The following is an 18,936-nucleotide window of genomic DNA, read 5'->3' as shown; positions in this document are numbered from 1 at the left end:
CGTAGAGACACATTCCTTTAGATCCATTAGGATTCTGTCAGTGGAAAGGATGATGAAAGTCTCTCTCTCAGATATTTATGACTGGCCTGGGAGGGCGCAGTCGCTGCAGCCTTAATTTCACTCTTTTTCTCTTGTTTGCTCTCTAACTTATCACTCGTTTTTCCTCAGTCTCTCAAGATTTACCCTTTCCCCTCTTTGTATCTGAATTGTGTCTTTGCCAGTGTTTTCTTTTATCCCCCCTGTTCTCTGCTCTCTGTTTGAATGTTAAAGAGGGCATATCAAAACTGGATTTTCTTTGCTGATTTGAAAGAAATCAGTGTAGACATTCTATAATGTAGACATTACAGAAAGTGGCTTTAGAAGCGAATATGCTGATTGTTTTATTTATATATCATTGGACATCATTGGAGTAAAATTTTGCATACATTTTCACACATGTATTATGATATACATTTGTGTGTGTGTCAGTGTGATATGAGTAATTTTATTTAACGGTAACGATATACTGGTGCATCTCAATAAATTAGAATATCATGGAAAAGTTCATTTATTTCAGTAATTTAACTTAAATTGTGAAACTCGTGTATTAAATTCAGTGTACATTACGGTGGCCGACGGAGGCCAACGCGCTGCAAACTTAAGAAAACACATGCAAACAGAAAAAACGACAACAAATTAAGAAAACATCTTCATCCGTTTGACAACACAGGCGCTGCAAATCCTCGCAACGCAAACACAAATACGGAAACGCGCTGCAAATTCTCACAACACAACCAAACTCAGAAACACGCTGCAAACACACGAGGGCGCTGCAAACTAACAAACGCGCTGCATATAGATCGGTCCACAACGGAAATGTTTCAGGGGGACCTCAAAAAGTGACGAACCTATCTGGGACCTGATTATTTGTTCAGTGGCTGTTGGTCAGAGCAGAGGTGTTATCGGTGAACTATCACCTTTTAGTGATAGTATAGTATCACTTAAAGGTGATAGTGATTTAAATAATCAGGTAATATAGTGATATAAATAATCAGGTCCCAGATGAGTTCGTCACTTTTTGAGGTCCCCCTGAAACATTTCCGTTGTGGACCGATCTATATGCAGCGCGTTTGTTAGTTTGCAGCGCCTTCGTGTGTTCGCAGCACGTTACTGAGTTTGGTTGTGTTGTGAGAATTTGCAGCGCGTTTCTGAGTTTGGTTGTGTTGTGAGAATTTGCAGCGCGTTTCCGTATTTGTGTTTGCGTTGCGAGGATTTGCAGCGCCTGTGTTGTCAAACGGATGAAGATGTTTTCTTAATTTGTTGTCGTTTTTTCTGTTTGCATGTGTTTTCTTGTTTGCAGCGCGTTGGCCTCTGTCGGCCACCGTAGTACATAGACTGAAGTAGTTTAAGTCTTTGATTCTTTTAATTGTGATGATTTGGCTCACATTTAACAAAAACTTGTTAGGGGCTCCTTTTGCTTTAATTACTGCCTCAATTCGGCGTGGCATGGAGGTGATCAGTCTGTGGCGCTGCTGAGGTGGTATGGAAGCCCAGGTTTCTTTGACAGTGGCCTTAAGCTCATCTGCATTTTTTGGTCTCTTGTTTCTCATTTTCCTCTTGACAGTACCCCATAGATTCTCTATGGCATTCAGGTCTGGTGAGTTTGCTGGCCAGTCGAGCACACCAACACCATGGTCATTTAACCAACCTTTGGTGCTTTTGGCAGTGTGGGCAGATGCCAAATCCTGCTGGGAAATGAAATCAGCATCTTTAAAAAGCTGGTCAGCAGAAGGAAGCATGAAGTGCTTTAAAATTTCTTGATTAACGGTTGCAGTGACTTTGGTTTTCAAAAAACACAGTGGACAAACACCAGCAGATGACATTGTACCCCAAATCATCACAGACTGTGGAAACTTATCACTGGATATGAGCTTCTCCACCCTTCCTCCAGACTCTAAGACCTTGGTTTCCAAATGAAATACAAAACTTGCTCTCATCTGAAAAGAGGACTTTGGACCACTGGGCAACAGTCCATTTCTTCTTCTCCTTAGCCCAGGTAAGACGTCTCTGATGTTTTCTGTGGTTCAGGAGTGGTTTAACAAGAGGAATACGACAACTGTAGCCAAATTCCTTGACACGTCTTGATGCCTTGACCCCAGCCTCAGTCCATTCCTTGTGAAGTTCATCCAAATTCTTGAATCGATTTTGCTTGACAAGCCTCTCAAGGCTGCGGTTCTCTCGGTTGGTTGTGCATCTTTTTCTTCCACACTTTTTCCTTCCACTTAACTTTCTGTTTACATGCTTGGATGCAGCACTCTGTGAACAGCCAGCTTCTTTGGCAATGAATGTTTGTGGATTACCCTCCTTGTGAAGGGTGTCAATGATTGTCTCCTGAACAACTGTCAGATCAGCAGTCTTCCCCATGATTGTGTAAACCCAAGCCTAGTGAACCCAACTGAGAGACCATTTTGAAGGCTTAGGAAACCTTTGCAGGTGTTTTGAGTTGATTAGCTGATTGGAATGTCACCATATTCTAATTTGTTGAGATAGTGAATCGGTGAGTTTTTGTTAAAGCTGTAGTCTACGATGTTGAAAATCAGTCGAGAAAGCCTGAATTTTTAAAAAACTCATCCCGCCCCTCCACACGCACTCCCCTCCCCTCTGTGCTACCTGATCCCTCCCACCGGGAAACGACCTGAACAACGTCACTCAGTCAAGCAGGAGTAAACATGGAACAGAGATGTACCATGTGCGATGTCGGATTGCTTAGTCGCTTCAATCTAATGACCTCGCTAATGACACATCATATGTAAAGTTAACTTTCGACACTTGAACGTAGTTGCTTCATCAACAATGCAATGTCACCATTGTCCTAACAAAATAGCTCAGAGGCACACGTTTGAGTTCACGCACACGCAAGATTAGCAACACATGCAATGTTCTATCGGCTCGAACAGAAAACCGCTGACGTTAGGCATACTGAAATAGTCAAGCACTTAAAGAAATATAATTACTTTGACCCGTGATAGGCGATGCTGAACGGCTAACATTCCAATGCAGACCGGTATCAAGATCATGTTGTCAGACTGATAAAAAGCTATTTATGTAATACACCACACCATAAAAGTATAAATAAATGCTTAAGTTACCTGCTAAACAAAAAGTCAGCCATGTCAGCGTCGGTTTTAAGTACAAGGTTTCTCTGAAGCTTCCACCAACGGGCAATGGTGGACCCTATATTGATTCGGCTTTGAGTCCGGCGTTTTTCACATTTTTTTTTTAAATCTCTGCTCTTTCCTCAATTGACTTTCTCTTTCTTCCAACCTTGACGTTTGGGGCGAGCAGGGGCCGCTTGCTGCTGTCTGTTTGTTGGTTTTTCTCCATTGCTGAGTTGATGCTGCCTAATTTCGCGCAAAATTTCATGTCGCAGGAGGGGGCGGGGTGGGGTGCGGTGGGTGGAGACGCGAGTGGAGCAGGGGATTGGATGAGAGCAGTTAACCAATGTAAGCTGTCCGGCCGGACAGCTTACATTGGTCAATTTCTCTGCGGGTGTACACCCAATAGAGTGAATGAATGGATTTTTTTCATTCTTTTTTCTCTTCGTATTATTAGGATTGTACTGTAGAACCATAACCAGCATCTAAACGAGGTTATTAATAATGAACAATCTTTGAAATTGTAGACCATAGCTTTAAATGTGAGCCAAATCATCGCAATTAAAAGAACCAAAGACTTAAACTACCTCAGTCGATGTGCATTGAATTTATTTAATACACAAGTTTTACAATTTGAGTTGAATTACTGAAATAAATGAACTTTTCCACAACATTCTAATTTATTGAGATGCAACTGTATATTGTTAAATGGATACTTTTGCTTTAAATAAGGTTAAATAATAATAGGACTATTTTTGAAACCTTATGCATTTAATAATTTGTGTCACCAGTGTCAATATCACAAAAAAATATTAACCTAAATTAGAAAAAAAAAAACTCAAGCTCACTGAAGAAAAGTAAACATTCAGTGATTTAAATAAAGAAACTAATTACAAGCAATAGGACAAAAAAAAGAGTAAATAAGAAATGCTATATACACTGTATAAAGTAATCAAATATTTTAAAACAATGCATATTCTTAACTGTGTAAATTATTTATATTTCTTATTAAAGTTACAAAAGTGATTTAGTCAAAAACACTGAAAGATTTTCTCTTTTGTTGTTTGATAAACATGAATGACAGACAGCAGGAATATTAGACTGCTGTCACTTTAAGAGCTGCCTAGATCCAATATACTGTTAAACGTGTGCTTTCCTTCTCAGTTGTTTACTTTCACCTAAGACATAAATTACTGTTTTTATTAGAATATATATGCAAAGAGGGCATTTTGACAGATACATGTGTGTGCATTTAACTGTTCAAGGCCTATTAAGTGGCAAAAATAACCGTTTTTAAATGACAGTGCTTAAAAATAATAATAATAATAATAATAATAATAATAATAAATTTCTACCGATTAATTGTGTCTACCAGTATATCGCCCACTCCTAATATGTGTTTATATACTAAGAAAGTATGTGGCAGCTTGTTGACATTATAAGAAAATATCAACATTAATGTTACTAACACTAGTCATTACACGATTAGGCTGTAAAAATAATGCTTTTTAAAGCAAAACTAAATTACAAGGTAAAAACATTTTGCATGTTTAAGCAGTCGTTTCAGGAACAGGTCATGATTACTGGAAAAGACTTAAAAAGCCACAGACAGATGGAGAGAGGAGTTAAAGAGAGAGGGAAGCACAAAAATATGTAAGTGAAACAGGAAAAAAGAAAAACAAATCTGTCCCCAGCAGATTGTAGAGAGAAAGAAAGAGACATGAGGGAAGGAGTGTGAGACAGGAAGAAAAGAAGGAAACAGAAAACATCTGTGCTAGAGGCTCCCAAGGGAGGGTACATCCTCATTTATTGAGGGCATCTCAGCCAGACACGGCACCAGTTCAGCTCACTGAGGTTCATTCAGACACCTCTGTCTGTTCTCGTCTCCTCTGAGCAGCTGTTAGCATATAGCTGTGGTTAGGCATGGCGTCTGATTTACCATGGTGGTTCTTAACTGGTGGGTCAAAACTCATATATAATATATGTCACAGATTTGTTCTAATGTTAAATGCACATCCTATTTTAGTATAGTATTTTTTGGTGTATATCAAAGGTTATGTGTCCAATCAAACTATTTTACTGCAAATCATGTCACTTGGTAGTATAAAATATAAGCAACACAAAGGCCAAGTTCTGTCATGAAGCTCTAGATGGCGCAGGCTGATGCGTCGTTATTGCAAACTGATGATATTCACAGCATTAGACTACTTGGCACAAGCTGAGTGGTTCATGTTGCATATGCAGCCAATGAGCTTGCTGCTTTGCATTTAAATAGCTGGTTAGCATTCACTAAAGCATGCTTTCAGAGTTTCTCTGAAACCCTCTACATCCCCAGCTCCACCTATAGATATGCTGTGGGTTTTATATATGCTATTTCTATAGCTGCAATATATCTTAAATATACTTAGAGCAGCGTATTGCCACTGGTTCTTGTACTTGTAACAGCAATAACCAACAGCAGCAGTAATTCGGCAGCATAGCAGATCTATTCTGTAAAGACCACATAGATTAACATTGTCATATCTATTACTATGTTAAATTCTTCAGAGAGTTTACATTAATAGTAATAATAGATGGTTCCTAAGTCAATTAAATCAGCATATTAGAATAATTTCTGAAGGATCAATGTCTGCTGAAAATTCAGCTTTGCCATCATAGGAAAGAAATACATTTTAAAATATATTAAAATCTAAAAAAAGTTCTTTGCAGTTGTGTCAATTTTTCACAATTTTGCTGTATTTACTGTTTTGTTTGATTAAATAAAAACAGTATTGATGTGTATAAGGGCCGTTCTACAGAACTGGTCCAAAGTCAAGAATATGCAAATAATATTCAAGGTTAACATTTCTAGTAATTGTGCAGTTAATTCTCATATTGTCTTTTCAAAAAGTTGTAATATTTCTCCTCTCCCCAATTCCCCTAAATCATTTAACTAGAAGGGTTATATTTAACTATTAAGATTTTGCTTGCATCTAGATGGTAAATATATATTTTTTGCTATTTTATTAACAATTTTTCAGAGGTAAATCCATAACAATTACATTTTTAAAAATATTTCAAGTGCAATTTATGAGATTTGTTGTATTTTGAATCCAATGTTTCTTTGTGGAAGGCAAAAAGATGATCATACTGATTTCAAAGTTAAGGATTCATTAGTATGAATCTACATTGAACCAAATACTATCTTAACATCTTAGTTGAAAATTCAATATACTTTATTTTTGACAAAACATCCCATAACGGCACATTTTCGGTAGTGGCAGTAATGCTTTGGTAGCAACCATATCACATTGAAGAATTTTAACTCACATACTAAAACACTACTAAAACATACTAAAATACAAAATAAAAGCATAATTGTACTACAATTTTGTTTTTTTTCCACCAAATAAAGGATTATCTGTTCCCTTTTGTCACTAACAAAACAATGATATTTCAGTAGTGACAATTTTATGGGTTAAAACCCAAAAAACACTACCGATGCCACCAAATATTTCAGTACTGACTCTTTCGGTAGTGACAATTTTAGATACTTTTGAACCTAGCTCAAAGATGCAAATCAACACATGGTTAGCTAGCACAGTTCTGAACAGTTGTACACATTTAAAAACTTAATTTTATTGAATAACTCCCCAAAAAAGGTGTTCAGTAGTGACGTTCCTTAAAGTTACACACATATTTTTTTTTTATATTTTAAACACATTTACCTCAAAATGATTGGACTTATCTACTTGCAATAGACTACATTAAAACATACACATTTTTGGTTGTGACATTAAAAATGCAACCCAATTTCTTTTAACATAGTTTCAAATTTAACAAAGAAAACAACAATGGAAAAAAATACAAAAATTATTTCAATATAAATGTCATAAGTTGAAATTTAGGGGTTAGGGTTTGGGACCTCGCAATTGAAAGTACCCAATAAATTATGATTTTTTTATATATATATATATATATATATATATATATATATATATATATATATATATTCAATAAATAATAGAAGGATCTTAGTAAACATCTAAGATTAGAATACTTAAATGCTACGCACCAATTCTGTAGAATGGCCCATAAGAGACTTCTCTTAAAAAGTGTTTATAAGGTTTCACAAGTACTGTAAGCCAGTTTAGGAACTGTTATTTAAATCTGGATATTTTTGTCTTACTCCAGTGTTGCTGAGGTGTTGGAGAAACACGGTCTCCAGAAGCCCATCTCGTTTGTGAGGCACAGTCAGAACAGCAAAGAAGAAGCTCACCAGCTGATGGTGCGACTCACCCGTCACACAGGACGCAAGTATGACACACTCACGGACACACACATGGCCACCGTAGCATTTCCCACAGCACTGGTGTGCACCTGTCTCACTGTCTGTTGTTTGCTCAGAAACCCTCCTGTGAGTGAGACAGTGTGGAGAAGTTTACTTCAAGATCTTCTGGATATGCAGCAGAATGTTTACACCTGTCTAGTGCCAGAGACTTGCCATCAGGTACTACACATAATATAATAAAATATATTTTTATAATTAATCTAATTGTTGTAACTTGTCTGGATTGTCACAGAGCTGTTACAGTGGTGGCCAAAATGATTGAAACACTAGTATTTTCACCAGTTAAAAAATGGTTTTAAGTCAGTTATTTCTGTCTTTTGCTGTACTGTGTCAGTAGGAAATATCTGTTTGCGTTTCCAAACATTCATTTTGCTATTAATTGTAATATTCCAGTGAGATTTTTGTTTGCACAAGGAGTCTGACAACAGCCAGCGCTTCACACAGAGATCTGATCCCATCATCATCCAATCTGTCTGGAATGACGTGAAGAAACAGAACAAACTGAGACCAAAATCCAGAAGAATTGTGGCAAGAGACCTACCTGCAAAGCTACCTGAGAAACTACGCACAAGTGCACCTAGGGCAAAAGCTGCTTTAAAAGCAAAGGATGGTCACACCAAATGTTGATTTTAAATTTAGTTAATAGAAGTTAATTGATAAAGAAAATCTATTTATGACATTATTTTTGACAGCAGCCTCATTTTACAGCATTGTTACACAAGTGCCTAAAACTTTTCCAGGTCTCTTGAAGCATCTTGGAGATATTGCCACAGTTCTTCTGGATGTAGTCTGTCTCGGTTTGTTCTGTTTCTTCATTTCATTCCAGACAAACTGGATGACAATGAGATCTGTGTGGAGCACTGGCTATTGTCTGACTCCTTGTGCAAACAAAAATCTCACTAGATTATTATAGTTAATGGCAAAATGAATGTTTGGAAATGTAAACTGATATTTCCTACTAACACTACAGCAAAAAATAGAGATAACTGACTTAAAACCATTTTTTAGCTGGTGAAAATACTAGTGTTCTAATAATTTTGGCAACTACTGTGTTTTTCTATACTATGCTATATGTTATGCTCCTTGTGGTTTAGTAAAGTTCCTGCGATCTTTCCACTCTACTTTCCACAGCTCTAACATTATCTATCTTCTCATTACCTTCTTTTGTTGCTCAGCCTGGTTTCAGCTGTGTTACTGTACGTTTGTATATTCGTATGTGTGTGAGAAAGAGTCTCAGGCTGTGCATTTGTCTGATGCCGACGGTGGGCTTTGTCTGTTTGCTCTGTAATTTAGCGGCATTCTCTAACGTGGCTGCGTTTTCATCACTGTCGATTTCTTCATCACAATCAAGAGCAGAACAGCCGAGCTGAACTCGCCGTCAGGAGTTCATCCTTAACTCTGCGCTGCTCACCCCCTCGACTAAAAATAAGAAAAAACCCGACAACAACGACAAAAGAGAATTATCCTTCAACCTGTACTCTGTTGAAATTGCTCTTACCAACTTCCTGTCAGCACGGTCTCCTGCACTGTATTTTTCTTCAAGCTACTGAAAGACAATCCCAGACGAACAGTAAATTGAAAGTTCTGAGAGGAAAATGAAAGAACTTGGATGTAGTTTTATGGAATTGGCATTCTCGCCATTTCCCCTCTGCGTCTAGGTCCATTTGACATAGTGCTGCAGAGTTGCTTTGAAATCTCTTCAATAGCTAAACAGCTAATGAACTTACACAAACCTCAGCAACCAGCTCTAAACTCTGCCTCACTTCTGTGGGTGTGCATTAGGAATGGCTCATTGGCTCGCAGACCGAGCAGGGGCGGATATTTCATTTGTGCGGTGTTGGGAGTTAACCGTGTTATGGTTATAGGTGCAATGTGCACTGCAGATATTGGATTCTCTAATGCAGACAGATTAAAGCACTTGCAGATTATATTTCTAAAGACCATATGAAACTCCAAGGGCCACGGTTAATGACATTTAGGTTTTGCAGCACACGTATAAACACACAGTGGGGGGAAATAAGATTTGTTGATTTTTGAGTTCTCTCAGCAACTGTCTTAATGTCTGTTACCAGGTACTGCTACTTTGTTTAGCGGATTTTAATTTGATTGTTTGCTTAATTCAAAAGGTCTCTATTAGCTAGATACATGAATTGCAGTCCTCTGAAGATGATGGAATAATATGAAACAATTGACTTACAGTTTACAATTTTTTTGCAAATTATGTTTATACAGTTAAAGTCAAAAGTTTGCATACACCTTGCAGAATCTGCAAAATGTTAATTATTTTACCAAAATAAGAGGAATCATACAAAATGCAAGTTATTTTTTATTTAGTACTGACCTGAATAAAAGACACAAGAGAAAACAATAGTTTAATTTATAAAAATGACCCTGTTCAAAAGTTTACATACGCTTGATTCGTAATACTGTGTTAATGATCCTTAGCTGTGTTTTTTTTTGTTTAGTGATAGTTGTTCATGAGTCCCTTCTTTGTCCTGAACGGTTAAACTGCCTGCTGTTCTTCAGAAAAATCCTTCAGGTTCCACACAATCTTTGTTTTTTGTTTTTTAGCATTTTTGGTGTATTTGAACCCTTTCCAACAATGACTGTATGATTTTGAGATTCATCTTTTCACACTGAGGACAACTGAGGGACTCATATGCAACTATTTCAAAAGATTAGGGTAAATTTAACTTATTTTGTCTGCTGGGAAACATCTAAGTATCTTCTGTAGCTTCTGAAGGGCAGTACTAAATGAAAGATATATGACATTTAGGCAAAAAAAAAATTAAAATAATTACACATCTTCACTTTGTTCAAAAGTTTACACCCTTGGCTCTTAATGCATAGTTTTTCCTCTCAGTGAGCATTTGAACCTTCTGAAATAGTTGCATATGAGTCCCTCAGTTGTCCTCAGTGTAAAAGGATGGCTCTCCTGAATGAATAATATAGTCATTGTTGGAAACGGTGGCCGAAAATTTGGTGCATCTCTAATAGAAACTTGGGAAACCAAGTTGTGTAATTCACAGAGCTTCATGGGAATGTGGGTCATTGCAGAACTCTTCTTGTGTGTTTTTTTTTAATCTTATTATTTTAATTTGATTTATGGAAATTTCTTAGCAGGGTTGTGGGTAGTGTAGTTCTTAACAATGCAATGCACAGTTAAAGTTAAAGGGATAGTTCACCCAAAAATGAAAATTCGGTCATTAATTACTAGTCATTCCAAACCAGTAAGATCTTTGTTCATCTTCAGAACACAAATTAAGATATTTTTGATGAGAGTTTTCTGACCCTGCATAGACAGCAACACAACTACCACGTTCAAGGCAGAGAAATGCAGAAAGGACATCATTAAAATAGTCAAAATAGTTTGTAAAATGGTCTTGTGAATAAGTTGAAGACTGACTCAGAAGAGAAAGTCATTATTTTTGTTTTCTTTGCACACAAAAAGTATTTTTATAGCTTCATAAAATTAAGGTTGAACCACTGATGTTACGTGGACTATTTAATGATGTCCTTACTACCTTTTTGGGCCTTGAACATGTCAGTTGCTATCTATGCAGGGTTAAAAAACTGTCTTTTTGTTATTTGTCATTTGTGTTCAGATGTTGACCGAAGGTCTTGCAGGTTTTAATTAATGACAGAATTTTCATTTTTGGGTGAACTATCTCTTTAAATGTGAATTAAACAAAAAAAAAAAAGATTAAAATATTGTGCACTGATGGCATACTATAAGCATATAAAAGTGTATAAAAGCTTAAGATCTCAGGGTAGGTCTGTCTTTATAGTTTTTATTGATTTATATGATGTTATACTGTTATATTCACTGTTATTTAGTGGAACTGTCTGCTTCCTGAAATAAAAAAATCTTTTCATTTTCTCCACTAGGGATTTGGTGCTCATCAATAACTTATAAATCATTAAAAAACGATTTCCAATGTAGAAAAAGAATGTTATTTTTACTTCAGGAACCCACCAGTTGCGCCCTATAAAAGTGACAAATAACATAATTTAAGTATAAAGATTAGCTTTTAACATTACCATTAAACAAAAAAGTGGCTAGTGTATTTTGTGTGAAGAACAGCAGGAATCAAAAGAGAATTAAATATATCTATTATGTATTAATGCTTATTCTTTGGATTTTATGATGTTTTAATGAGGGAACTTGGTTCAGTTTGACGAGCACACAAATAGGCCTAAGCATACAAAAATGCTGATGTCTTACTCCGCCTAAATGTAGCTGACAGCAACACTGAAATTACCCAGAACACCACAGCTGTTGCGCAGAGATGCTCGTGAGATTGTGTTGTCATTGAAAGAGCAGTTTTTGATATTTCTCCTGTAGTGAGTCGGTCTCGCCGGCAATTGACTAAAGACAGGTGATTAATTGCCACACCTGAACGTGCTCTTCCCATGGGTCTCCGCTACACGGCACTGATCTCTTCCTCTCTCTTTTTCTGTCAATCTCTGTCTCTCGTCCATGCAGGTGTTTGTGGAGAGTTTGCTGTGTTCGGGACGAGAGGAAAACGTCCGTCTGGCGGGTCAGCTGATGCACTGCAGTGCCGTGTCAGAGGACACTCCGGTCAGCGTTTCGTTTCGGGGTAAAGCTCACGCTCGTGTGTCGTATAGCCGCAGCGTGGAGCTGGTTCTGGCTGCTGCCCGTGAATACTTCAACTCTTCGGCGACCCTCAGTGATCCCTGCATGAACCTGGCACGGTATGATGTCCCATGATCCTCTAATTTATGTAGTTTTTGTGTGCCACATCTATCTATCTGAACCAGCAATAACACCACAAAATATTCTTTAGCATCTTAATAATTAAGATTAAAAAATTCACTAGTTCCCAAAGCTCATTCATTTTCACGAATACTGCATTTCCCACAGATGTTTCTTTTTTTTTTTTTTTGTGAACAGTGACTCAAAATTTTGACTAAATACAAACAGTACTTTTTATTTTGGTGAACTACTTCTTTCATATTTCTCCTGTAAAACAGTGCAGAGCACTTTTTTATTCATTTTTGGGATATTGTAAGATGTATTTTTGTATCATTAAGATTTTTTTATTAATAGTGTAACAATAATAATAATTTAGTTTAATGATTAAAAAAATTTTAATATCTCCTTTTTAATTCATTTTTGAGATATTGTAAGATTTTTGTATCATTAAGAAATGTATATTATTTATTATTAGTAGTAGTAGTAGTAGTAGTAATAATATACCTAAATGATGCATAATGTATCTTGTAATATCTCAAAATAAATGAATAAAAAGTGATATTTTGTATAACTAAAATGCTCTTCATTAGTAGTAATAATATTTTAATACTAATAATAATAACAACTCGTTTTAATTTATAATACATATATCTTGCAGTATCTCAAAATAAAATAGTGACATTAGTATTGTTTTGAGACAGAAAATACTCAGAAATAGCAGAGTATAGAAGGCCTAGTTACAGTAATACTTTAAAAAATACTAATATTGTAGGTTCCTGTGTCAGCTTAATTGATAAATACAGCTTTTTAAAATTTTATGCAAATTTTAAACTTTTTAAGTAACGACACCAAAATATTAGCATAACCAAAATCCATCTTATAATATCCCAAAATAAATGAAAAAAGTGACATTTTTGTATAACTAAAATGTTTTTGATGATGATTATTATAATTTAATTCATTTATTTTTTTTTTATATTTTATTTAAATTATTTTATAATTAGTAGTAATATTTAAATAATTTATTTATAATTTTTTTTATTTAAAAAAATATTTTATTATTGTGCAATATCTCAAAATAAATAAAAAGTGACATTATTATTATTTTTATACTTATTCATTTTTGTGACAGAAAATGCTGAGAAATACCAAAGTAAATTATGTCTAGTTACAGTGATACATTACAAAAAACGCTAATATTGTAGGTTTCTGTGTCAGCTAAATTGATTAAATACAGTTTTTTAAAATATTATGTAATGGAAAAGTAACGTCACTAAAATATTGGCATAACCAAAATTTATCTTATAATATCCCAAAATAAATAAATAAAAAGTGACATTTTTGTATAACTAAAATGTTTTTGATGATGATTATTATGATAATTCAGGTTAATGTATTTTTAAAATAATGTTATAATTAGTCATATTATTTAAATAATAATGGTTATATTATTTTAATTATAACAAATATATTTAGCAATATCTCAAAATAAATTAAAAAGTAAAATTATTTTTATACTTTATTATTATTCATTTTTGTGACAGAAAATGCTCAGAAATAGCAGAGTACAGTAGAGTACATTACAAAAAATGCTAATATTGTAGGTTTCTCTGTCAGCTAAAGTGATACATACAGCTTTTTAAAATATTATGTAAATTTTAAATTTTTTAAGTAACATCGCCAAAATATTGGCATAACCAAAATGTATCTTGTAATATCTCAAAATAATTAAAAACTGACATTATTTTTTTATACTTTATTTTATTTTTTTGTGACGGAGATTCTCAAGGAGTACAACAGGCCTAGTTACAGTAATACATAAAAAAAAAAACTGCTAATATTGTAGGTTCCTGTGTCAGCTAAATTGTTAAATACAACTTTTTAAAATAGTATGCAAATTTTTTATGGAATATCACCAAAATATTGGCATAAGTGAACATGTGTACATGTGTAGAAACATGAGCTGACGGGACACGGGGTCTAATCAAACTCTTGTTCGGACCAAGCAATCAAACCATGTGTGAAAATAACCTGAAACTACCGCTTCAAACCCTGCAGTTGTGTGAGGAGTTTATGATGAAAGAGGAAGAAACCCGCAGGATTCAAACGGTCCAACGTCATTTTGGTCTCCTGCCTGTGTTATGAGTCCAGCCCTTTACAATGGCTATTATTGGCGTAATTAGCTGCCATAATGAGAGATCGACTCCATCAGAGACAGACAGTCAATCGCTCACTTCCACCCTGCAGCTCTAGGTTAATGTCTTTCCAGTCTCTCTGTCTGTCTGTCTATTTTTGTTGTGTTGGGCCGGAGCGCTAAGGGTGACAGACTGCGGCCCCTGAGCGATGGGCCGTGTTGCAAAGTGGGTCAGTAATTAGGTCGTCGTCTGTTCACGGACTGGAAGCCGGACAGGCCGCCACTCCATATGCATTCACACAAACCTCACATCACTGTCATTCTCTCACTCACACATGCCACCGACAGACAGGAAACTTAGATGGACAGTAATTATGAGCTTAATGTTTAAATTATAGCCTCCACTGAGACTGTGAAAGATTGAAAACAAAATGGTGGGAGAATGTGAGGGTGTCAGTGAAGGATTCTGGGAGAAACTAGGACTGGAAAGAGAATGACTGATGTTCTCTTTATTGAAAGAATCAGTAGTGCTGTTTTGAGTCAGGAGTTCTGAAAGAATTTTAGCGGTTCTTGAAAAAGGGATAGTTCACCCAAAAATGAAAGTTCTGTTATCATTTAATCATCATTTACTAGTCGTTCCAAAACCATAAGACTTTCGTTCATCCTTGAAGCATAAACGACGATGTTTTAATGAAACCTGAGAGATTTCTGTCCCTCCATTAAAAGTCCATTCCACCTCTTTAAAAAGTTCATAAGAGATCATAAAAGAAATCCATGTGAATCGAATGGTTTAATCCAAGGCTTTTGAAGATACTTTCAGAAAAAAATTTACAGATAATGTACTCACCCCCTTGTCATCCAAGATGTTCATGTCTTTCTGTCTTCAGTTGTAAAAAATGGTGTTTTTGAGGAAAATATTTCAGAATTTCTCTCCATTTAATGGCCTTCTATGGTGCCCCCGAGTTTGAACTTCCAAAATGCAGTTTAAATGCAGCTTCAAAGGGCTCTAAATGATCCCAGCTGAGGAAGAAGGGTCTTATCTAGTGAAACGATCGGTTATTTTCTAAAAACATTTACAACTTATATACTTGTTAATCTCACATGCTCGTCTTGCTGAGCTAGAGAAGATGAGCATTTGAGGTTAAAAAGTATATAAATTGTAAATTTGTTTTTAGAAAATAACCCATCGTTTTGCTAGATAAGTTCCTTTTTTCCTCGGCTGTGATCATTTAGAGCCCTTTGAAGTTGCATTTTGGAAGTTCAAACTCGGGGGCACCATAGAAGTCCATTAAATGGAGAGAAATCCTGAAATGTTTTCCTCAAAAACACCATTTTTTACGACTGAAGACAGAAAGACATGAACATCTTGGATGACAAGGGGGTGAGTACATTATCTGTAAATTTTTGTTCTGAAAGTGAACTACTCTTTTAAATCAAATATGTGAATAAAAAAATATTAGCATATTAAGTAAAGATCATGGTCTATGAAGATATGTTGTAAATTTCCTACTGTAAATATATCAAAACTTAATTTTTGTTTAGTAATATGCATTACTAAGAACTTCATTTGGACAACTTTAAAGGCGATTTTCTCAATATTAAGTTTTGCACTTGTAGATTCCAGATTTTCAAATAGTTGTATCTCAGCTAAATATTGTCCTATCCTAGAAAGTCATACATCAATGAAAAGCTTATTTATTCATGATATATAAATCTCAATATCAGAAAATTGAACCTTATGACTGGTTTTGTGGTCGAGGGTGTGTAATGTTGTGTTATTACTTCTGAAAGCAATCATACAAAGCATTTTTTATTATGGGGTGATTAAAAGCAGTCTAATTGAAATCATTGCATCTCCTTAGAAACAATAGACTGTAAACAGAGTGTATTTTTTTTTTAACCTTAGACCACTTTTTGTTGTCAGACACCCACTTTAGCATAATGGTCTTGGTTTTTGCATGCCACGTTCTTAAAAAAACTGATTTTTATTGTGATATATTGACTGTGTTGAGTTAGGCCATGTACTATGTATGTAAACACATCCAACTTTGTAAGGAGGTTAAGAACAGAAACATTTGTTATAGATTTTTAAACTAGGTTAAAATGCAAAGTAAGTTCCAAAAAAAATGACAGAATGCTAAAGATGCCCTAGATCTCTCTTCTGTTTCTGTCTAACTGCGCGCGCGCGTGTGCGTGTGTGTATGTGTGTGTGTGTGTGTGTGTGTGTGTGTGTGTGTGTGTGTGTGTAAATGGTCAGGGGTGTTTCCTCCGAGGAGTCAAGGGAGGCAGTGCCTCCTCAAAATATTGGATGAGAGAAAAAAAAAATTGTGGTGTAAAAATTAAAGCTACGCCAGTGTTACAAAATATAACATTAAAAAGTGTATAAATCACTTGTTTTTCTTAAGAAAAATTGTTCAACAGTGACACCAGCAGGTAAAGTTACAGCAGGAGTTCGCATCTCTCTCGCCTCCCCTGAACCCAGTAAGTTTTAACAGAACAACTAAAGCGTGCAGTGGGTTTGATGGGGGGTAATTGAGAATGAATAGGGAAAAGTCACGTGAGAGGAGGCAATGCCTCCATTGCGATATGATTGGACATGACTGGTTATGTTCGGCTGTGATTGGTTCATGTGATAAACTCCCTCTTTCTTTAATCAGTCTGAATGAACAATATAATAGCGTTAATTGGAACACTAACTTAAATTAAGTAAACAACTTGCGCACTTAGATATAACCACTTTACGTCAAAATAAGACTTAAAATGGCATGAAAACATAATCTGGGATTTTTTAGTAAGTAATCAACAGTATTAATTTTGACAGCAAATTTAGATTTAGTCTTTTCTTAGCATTTCTCTAAAAACCAAACCAAATGCACGGATGCAATGTACTGATGCTTATCCAATATTCTCCCAACCGTTTACGTTCACATAAGACGTAACCGAGTGTGTTTATGTAAATACTCGTCAAAAGTGACAATTCAACATAATTTAGTTTTTCTCCGTTCATGAGACGCGGAAGAGTATTTATGTGCTGTGTGAAATTTTTTTGAATTTTTTTCTTGTGAAACATTTTCTGTCTGCCACAAATACTACTTTCAAACTAGGTTTAAAATTTTATTAAAATAAAAATGACCATGAGAGCTTAAAATACATGCAAGAAACTATAAAATCTCCATCTTTTTGGGTTATTAGCAATGCTAAATGTGTCTGGGTTGAATTCCAGAGAGAGATTTTTCAAATGTCAAAAAGAAGTGCTGTGTCTTGGCCTTGAACACAGACATCCTGTGTGTAATCCTGAGAGAGCGAGTGCTTAAGTCGTCGTCACATGTGGACACTTCCTGCCAAACAAAACCCAAGAAAAACACTTGTAATTATTAGCTTACTGAGGCTAATCAGAGGCCTTCATTACAAAGACAGTTTTAGCCCCAGGAAGCAGAGGGCTGTGCATTGGGTGTTTAGAGCGGTTGTTGAATGGGTTTTACAGGGATTTTGGAGATAGCTGGTGCTTTCACGTATGTTTTAATAGTAACGCAGTTGTCTTGGAAACTGCTTGAAACCATTTGGGCTGCTCTGACACGCTGGGCAGAGTTGTTTTAATGTGGAGCGATGTGGTAAAAGAACATGAGGGTTTTCATCTGTCTCTGCTTCAGAAATCTCGGATGATTGTGATGTGGTGAATGGATGATGATGATGGTGGTTTTCATGGATCCTCAAGCCTTTGGTTGACTCCTGATGTTACAGTTGAAGTTAAAAGTTTACATACACCTTTACACAATTATTTTACCAAAATAAGAGGGATCATACAAAACGCATCTTATTTTTTATTTAGTACTGACCTGAATAAGATATTTCATATAAGAGACGTTTACATATAGTTCACAAGAGAAAATAATAGTTGAATTAATAAAAATGACCCCGTTCAAAAGTTGATTCATACACTTGATTCTTACCTGAATGATCCACAGCTGTTTTTTTGTTTAGTGATAGTTGTTCATGAGTCCCTTGTTTGTCCTGAACAGTTAAACTGCCTCCTGTTCCTCAGAAAATTTCTTCCGGTCCCACAGATTCTTTGGTTTTTCAGCATTTTTGTGTATTTGAACCCTTTCCAACAAAGACTGCATGATTTTGAGATCCATCTTTTCACACCGGGAACAACTCAGGGACTCATATTAGGGCTGCAACGATTAATCGAACGATGTTGTGAGGCGCGTTTAGTCAATGAAGCCGGTACTTTGATTAGTAGTAAATCCCCATCACGTGCGTTCAGCTGGAGCGGCAATTCAAACACCCCGCCGTAAATCACTGACAAGCCACGCCAAATCGCGCTCAAAATCGAATTCGTTGCAGCCCTAACTCACATGCAACTATTACAGAAAGTTCAAACGCTCACTCATGCTTCAAAAGGAAATGCATCGCATTAAGAGCTGGGGTAAAAACTTTTGAACAGAATTGAGATTTTTGTTATTTTGCCTAAATATCATATTTTTTTATTTAGTACTGCCCTTCAGAGGCTACAGAAGATTTTTTCCAGATTGATGTTTTCCAGAAGACAAAATAAGTCAAATTTACCCTTATCTTCAAATTCAAAAAGTTTTAACCCCCACGGCTTTTAATGCATAGT

General features: G+C 35.7%; 1 protein-coding gene across 1 annotated transcript in view; it reads left to right on the top strand.

Moving 5' to 3' along the window:
- The window catches only part of nbas (NBAS subunit of NRZ tethering complex), a 246,002-nt gene that overhangs the window by 73,893 nt on the left and 153,173 nt on the right, over positions 1–18,936 (top strand). Inside the window, exons 28-30 of the mRNA XM_073852757.1 lie at positions 7,308–7,430; positions 7,521–7,623; positions 11,951–12,180. Coding sequence (XP_073708858.1) covers positions 7,308–7,430; positions 7,521–7,623; positions 11,951–12,180 — 456 coding nt within the window. The remainder of the gene's footprint in view (positions 1–7,307; positions 7,431–7,520; positions 7,624–11,950; positions 12,181–18,936) is intronic.

Source organism: Garra rufa, chromosome 13 (assembly GCF_049309525.1).
Source record: "Garra rufa chromosome 13, GarRuf1.0, whole genome shotgun sequence".
Lineage (NCBI taxonomy): Eukaryota > Metazoa > Chordata > Actinopteri > Cypriniformes > Cyprinidae > Garra > Garra rufa.
Note: the sequence above shows the minus strand (reverse complement) of the source record. Positions and strands in the feature narration are given on the sequence as shown.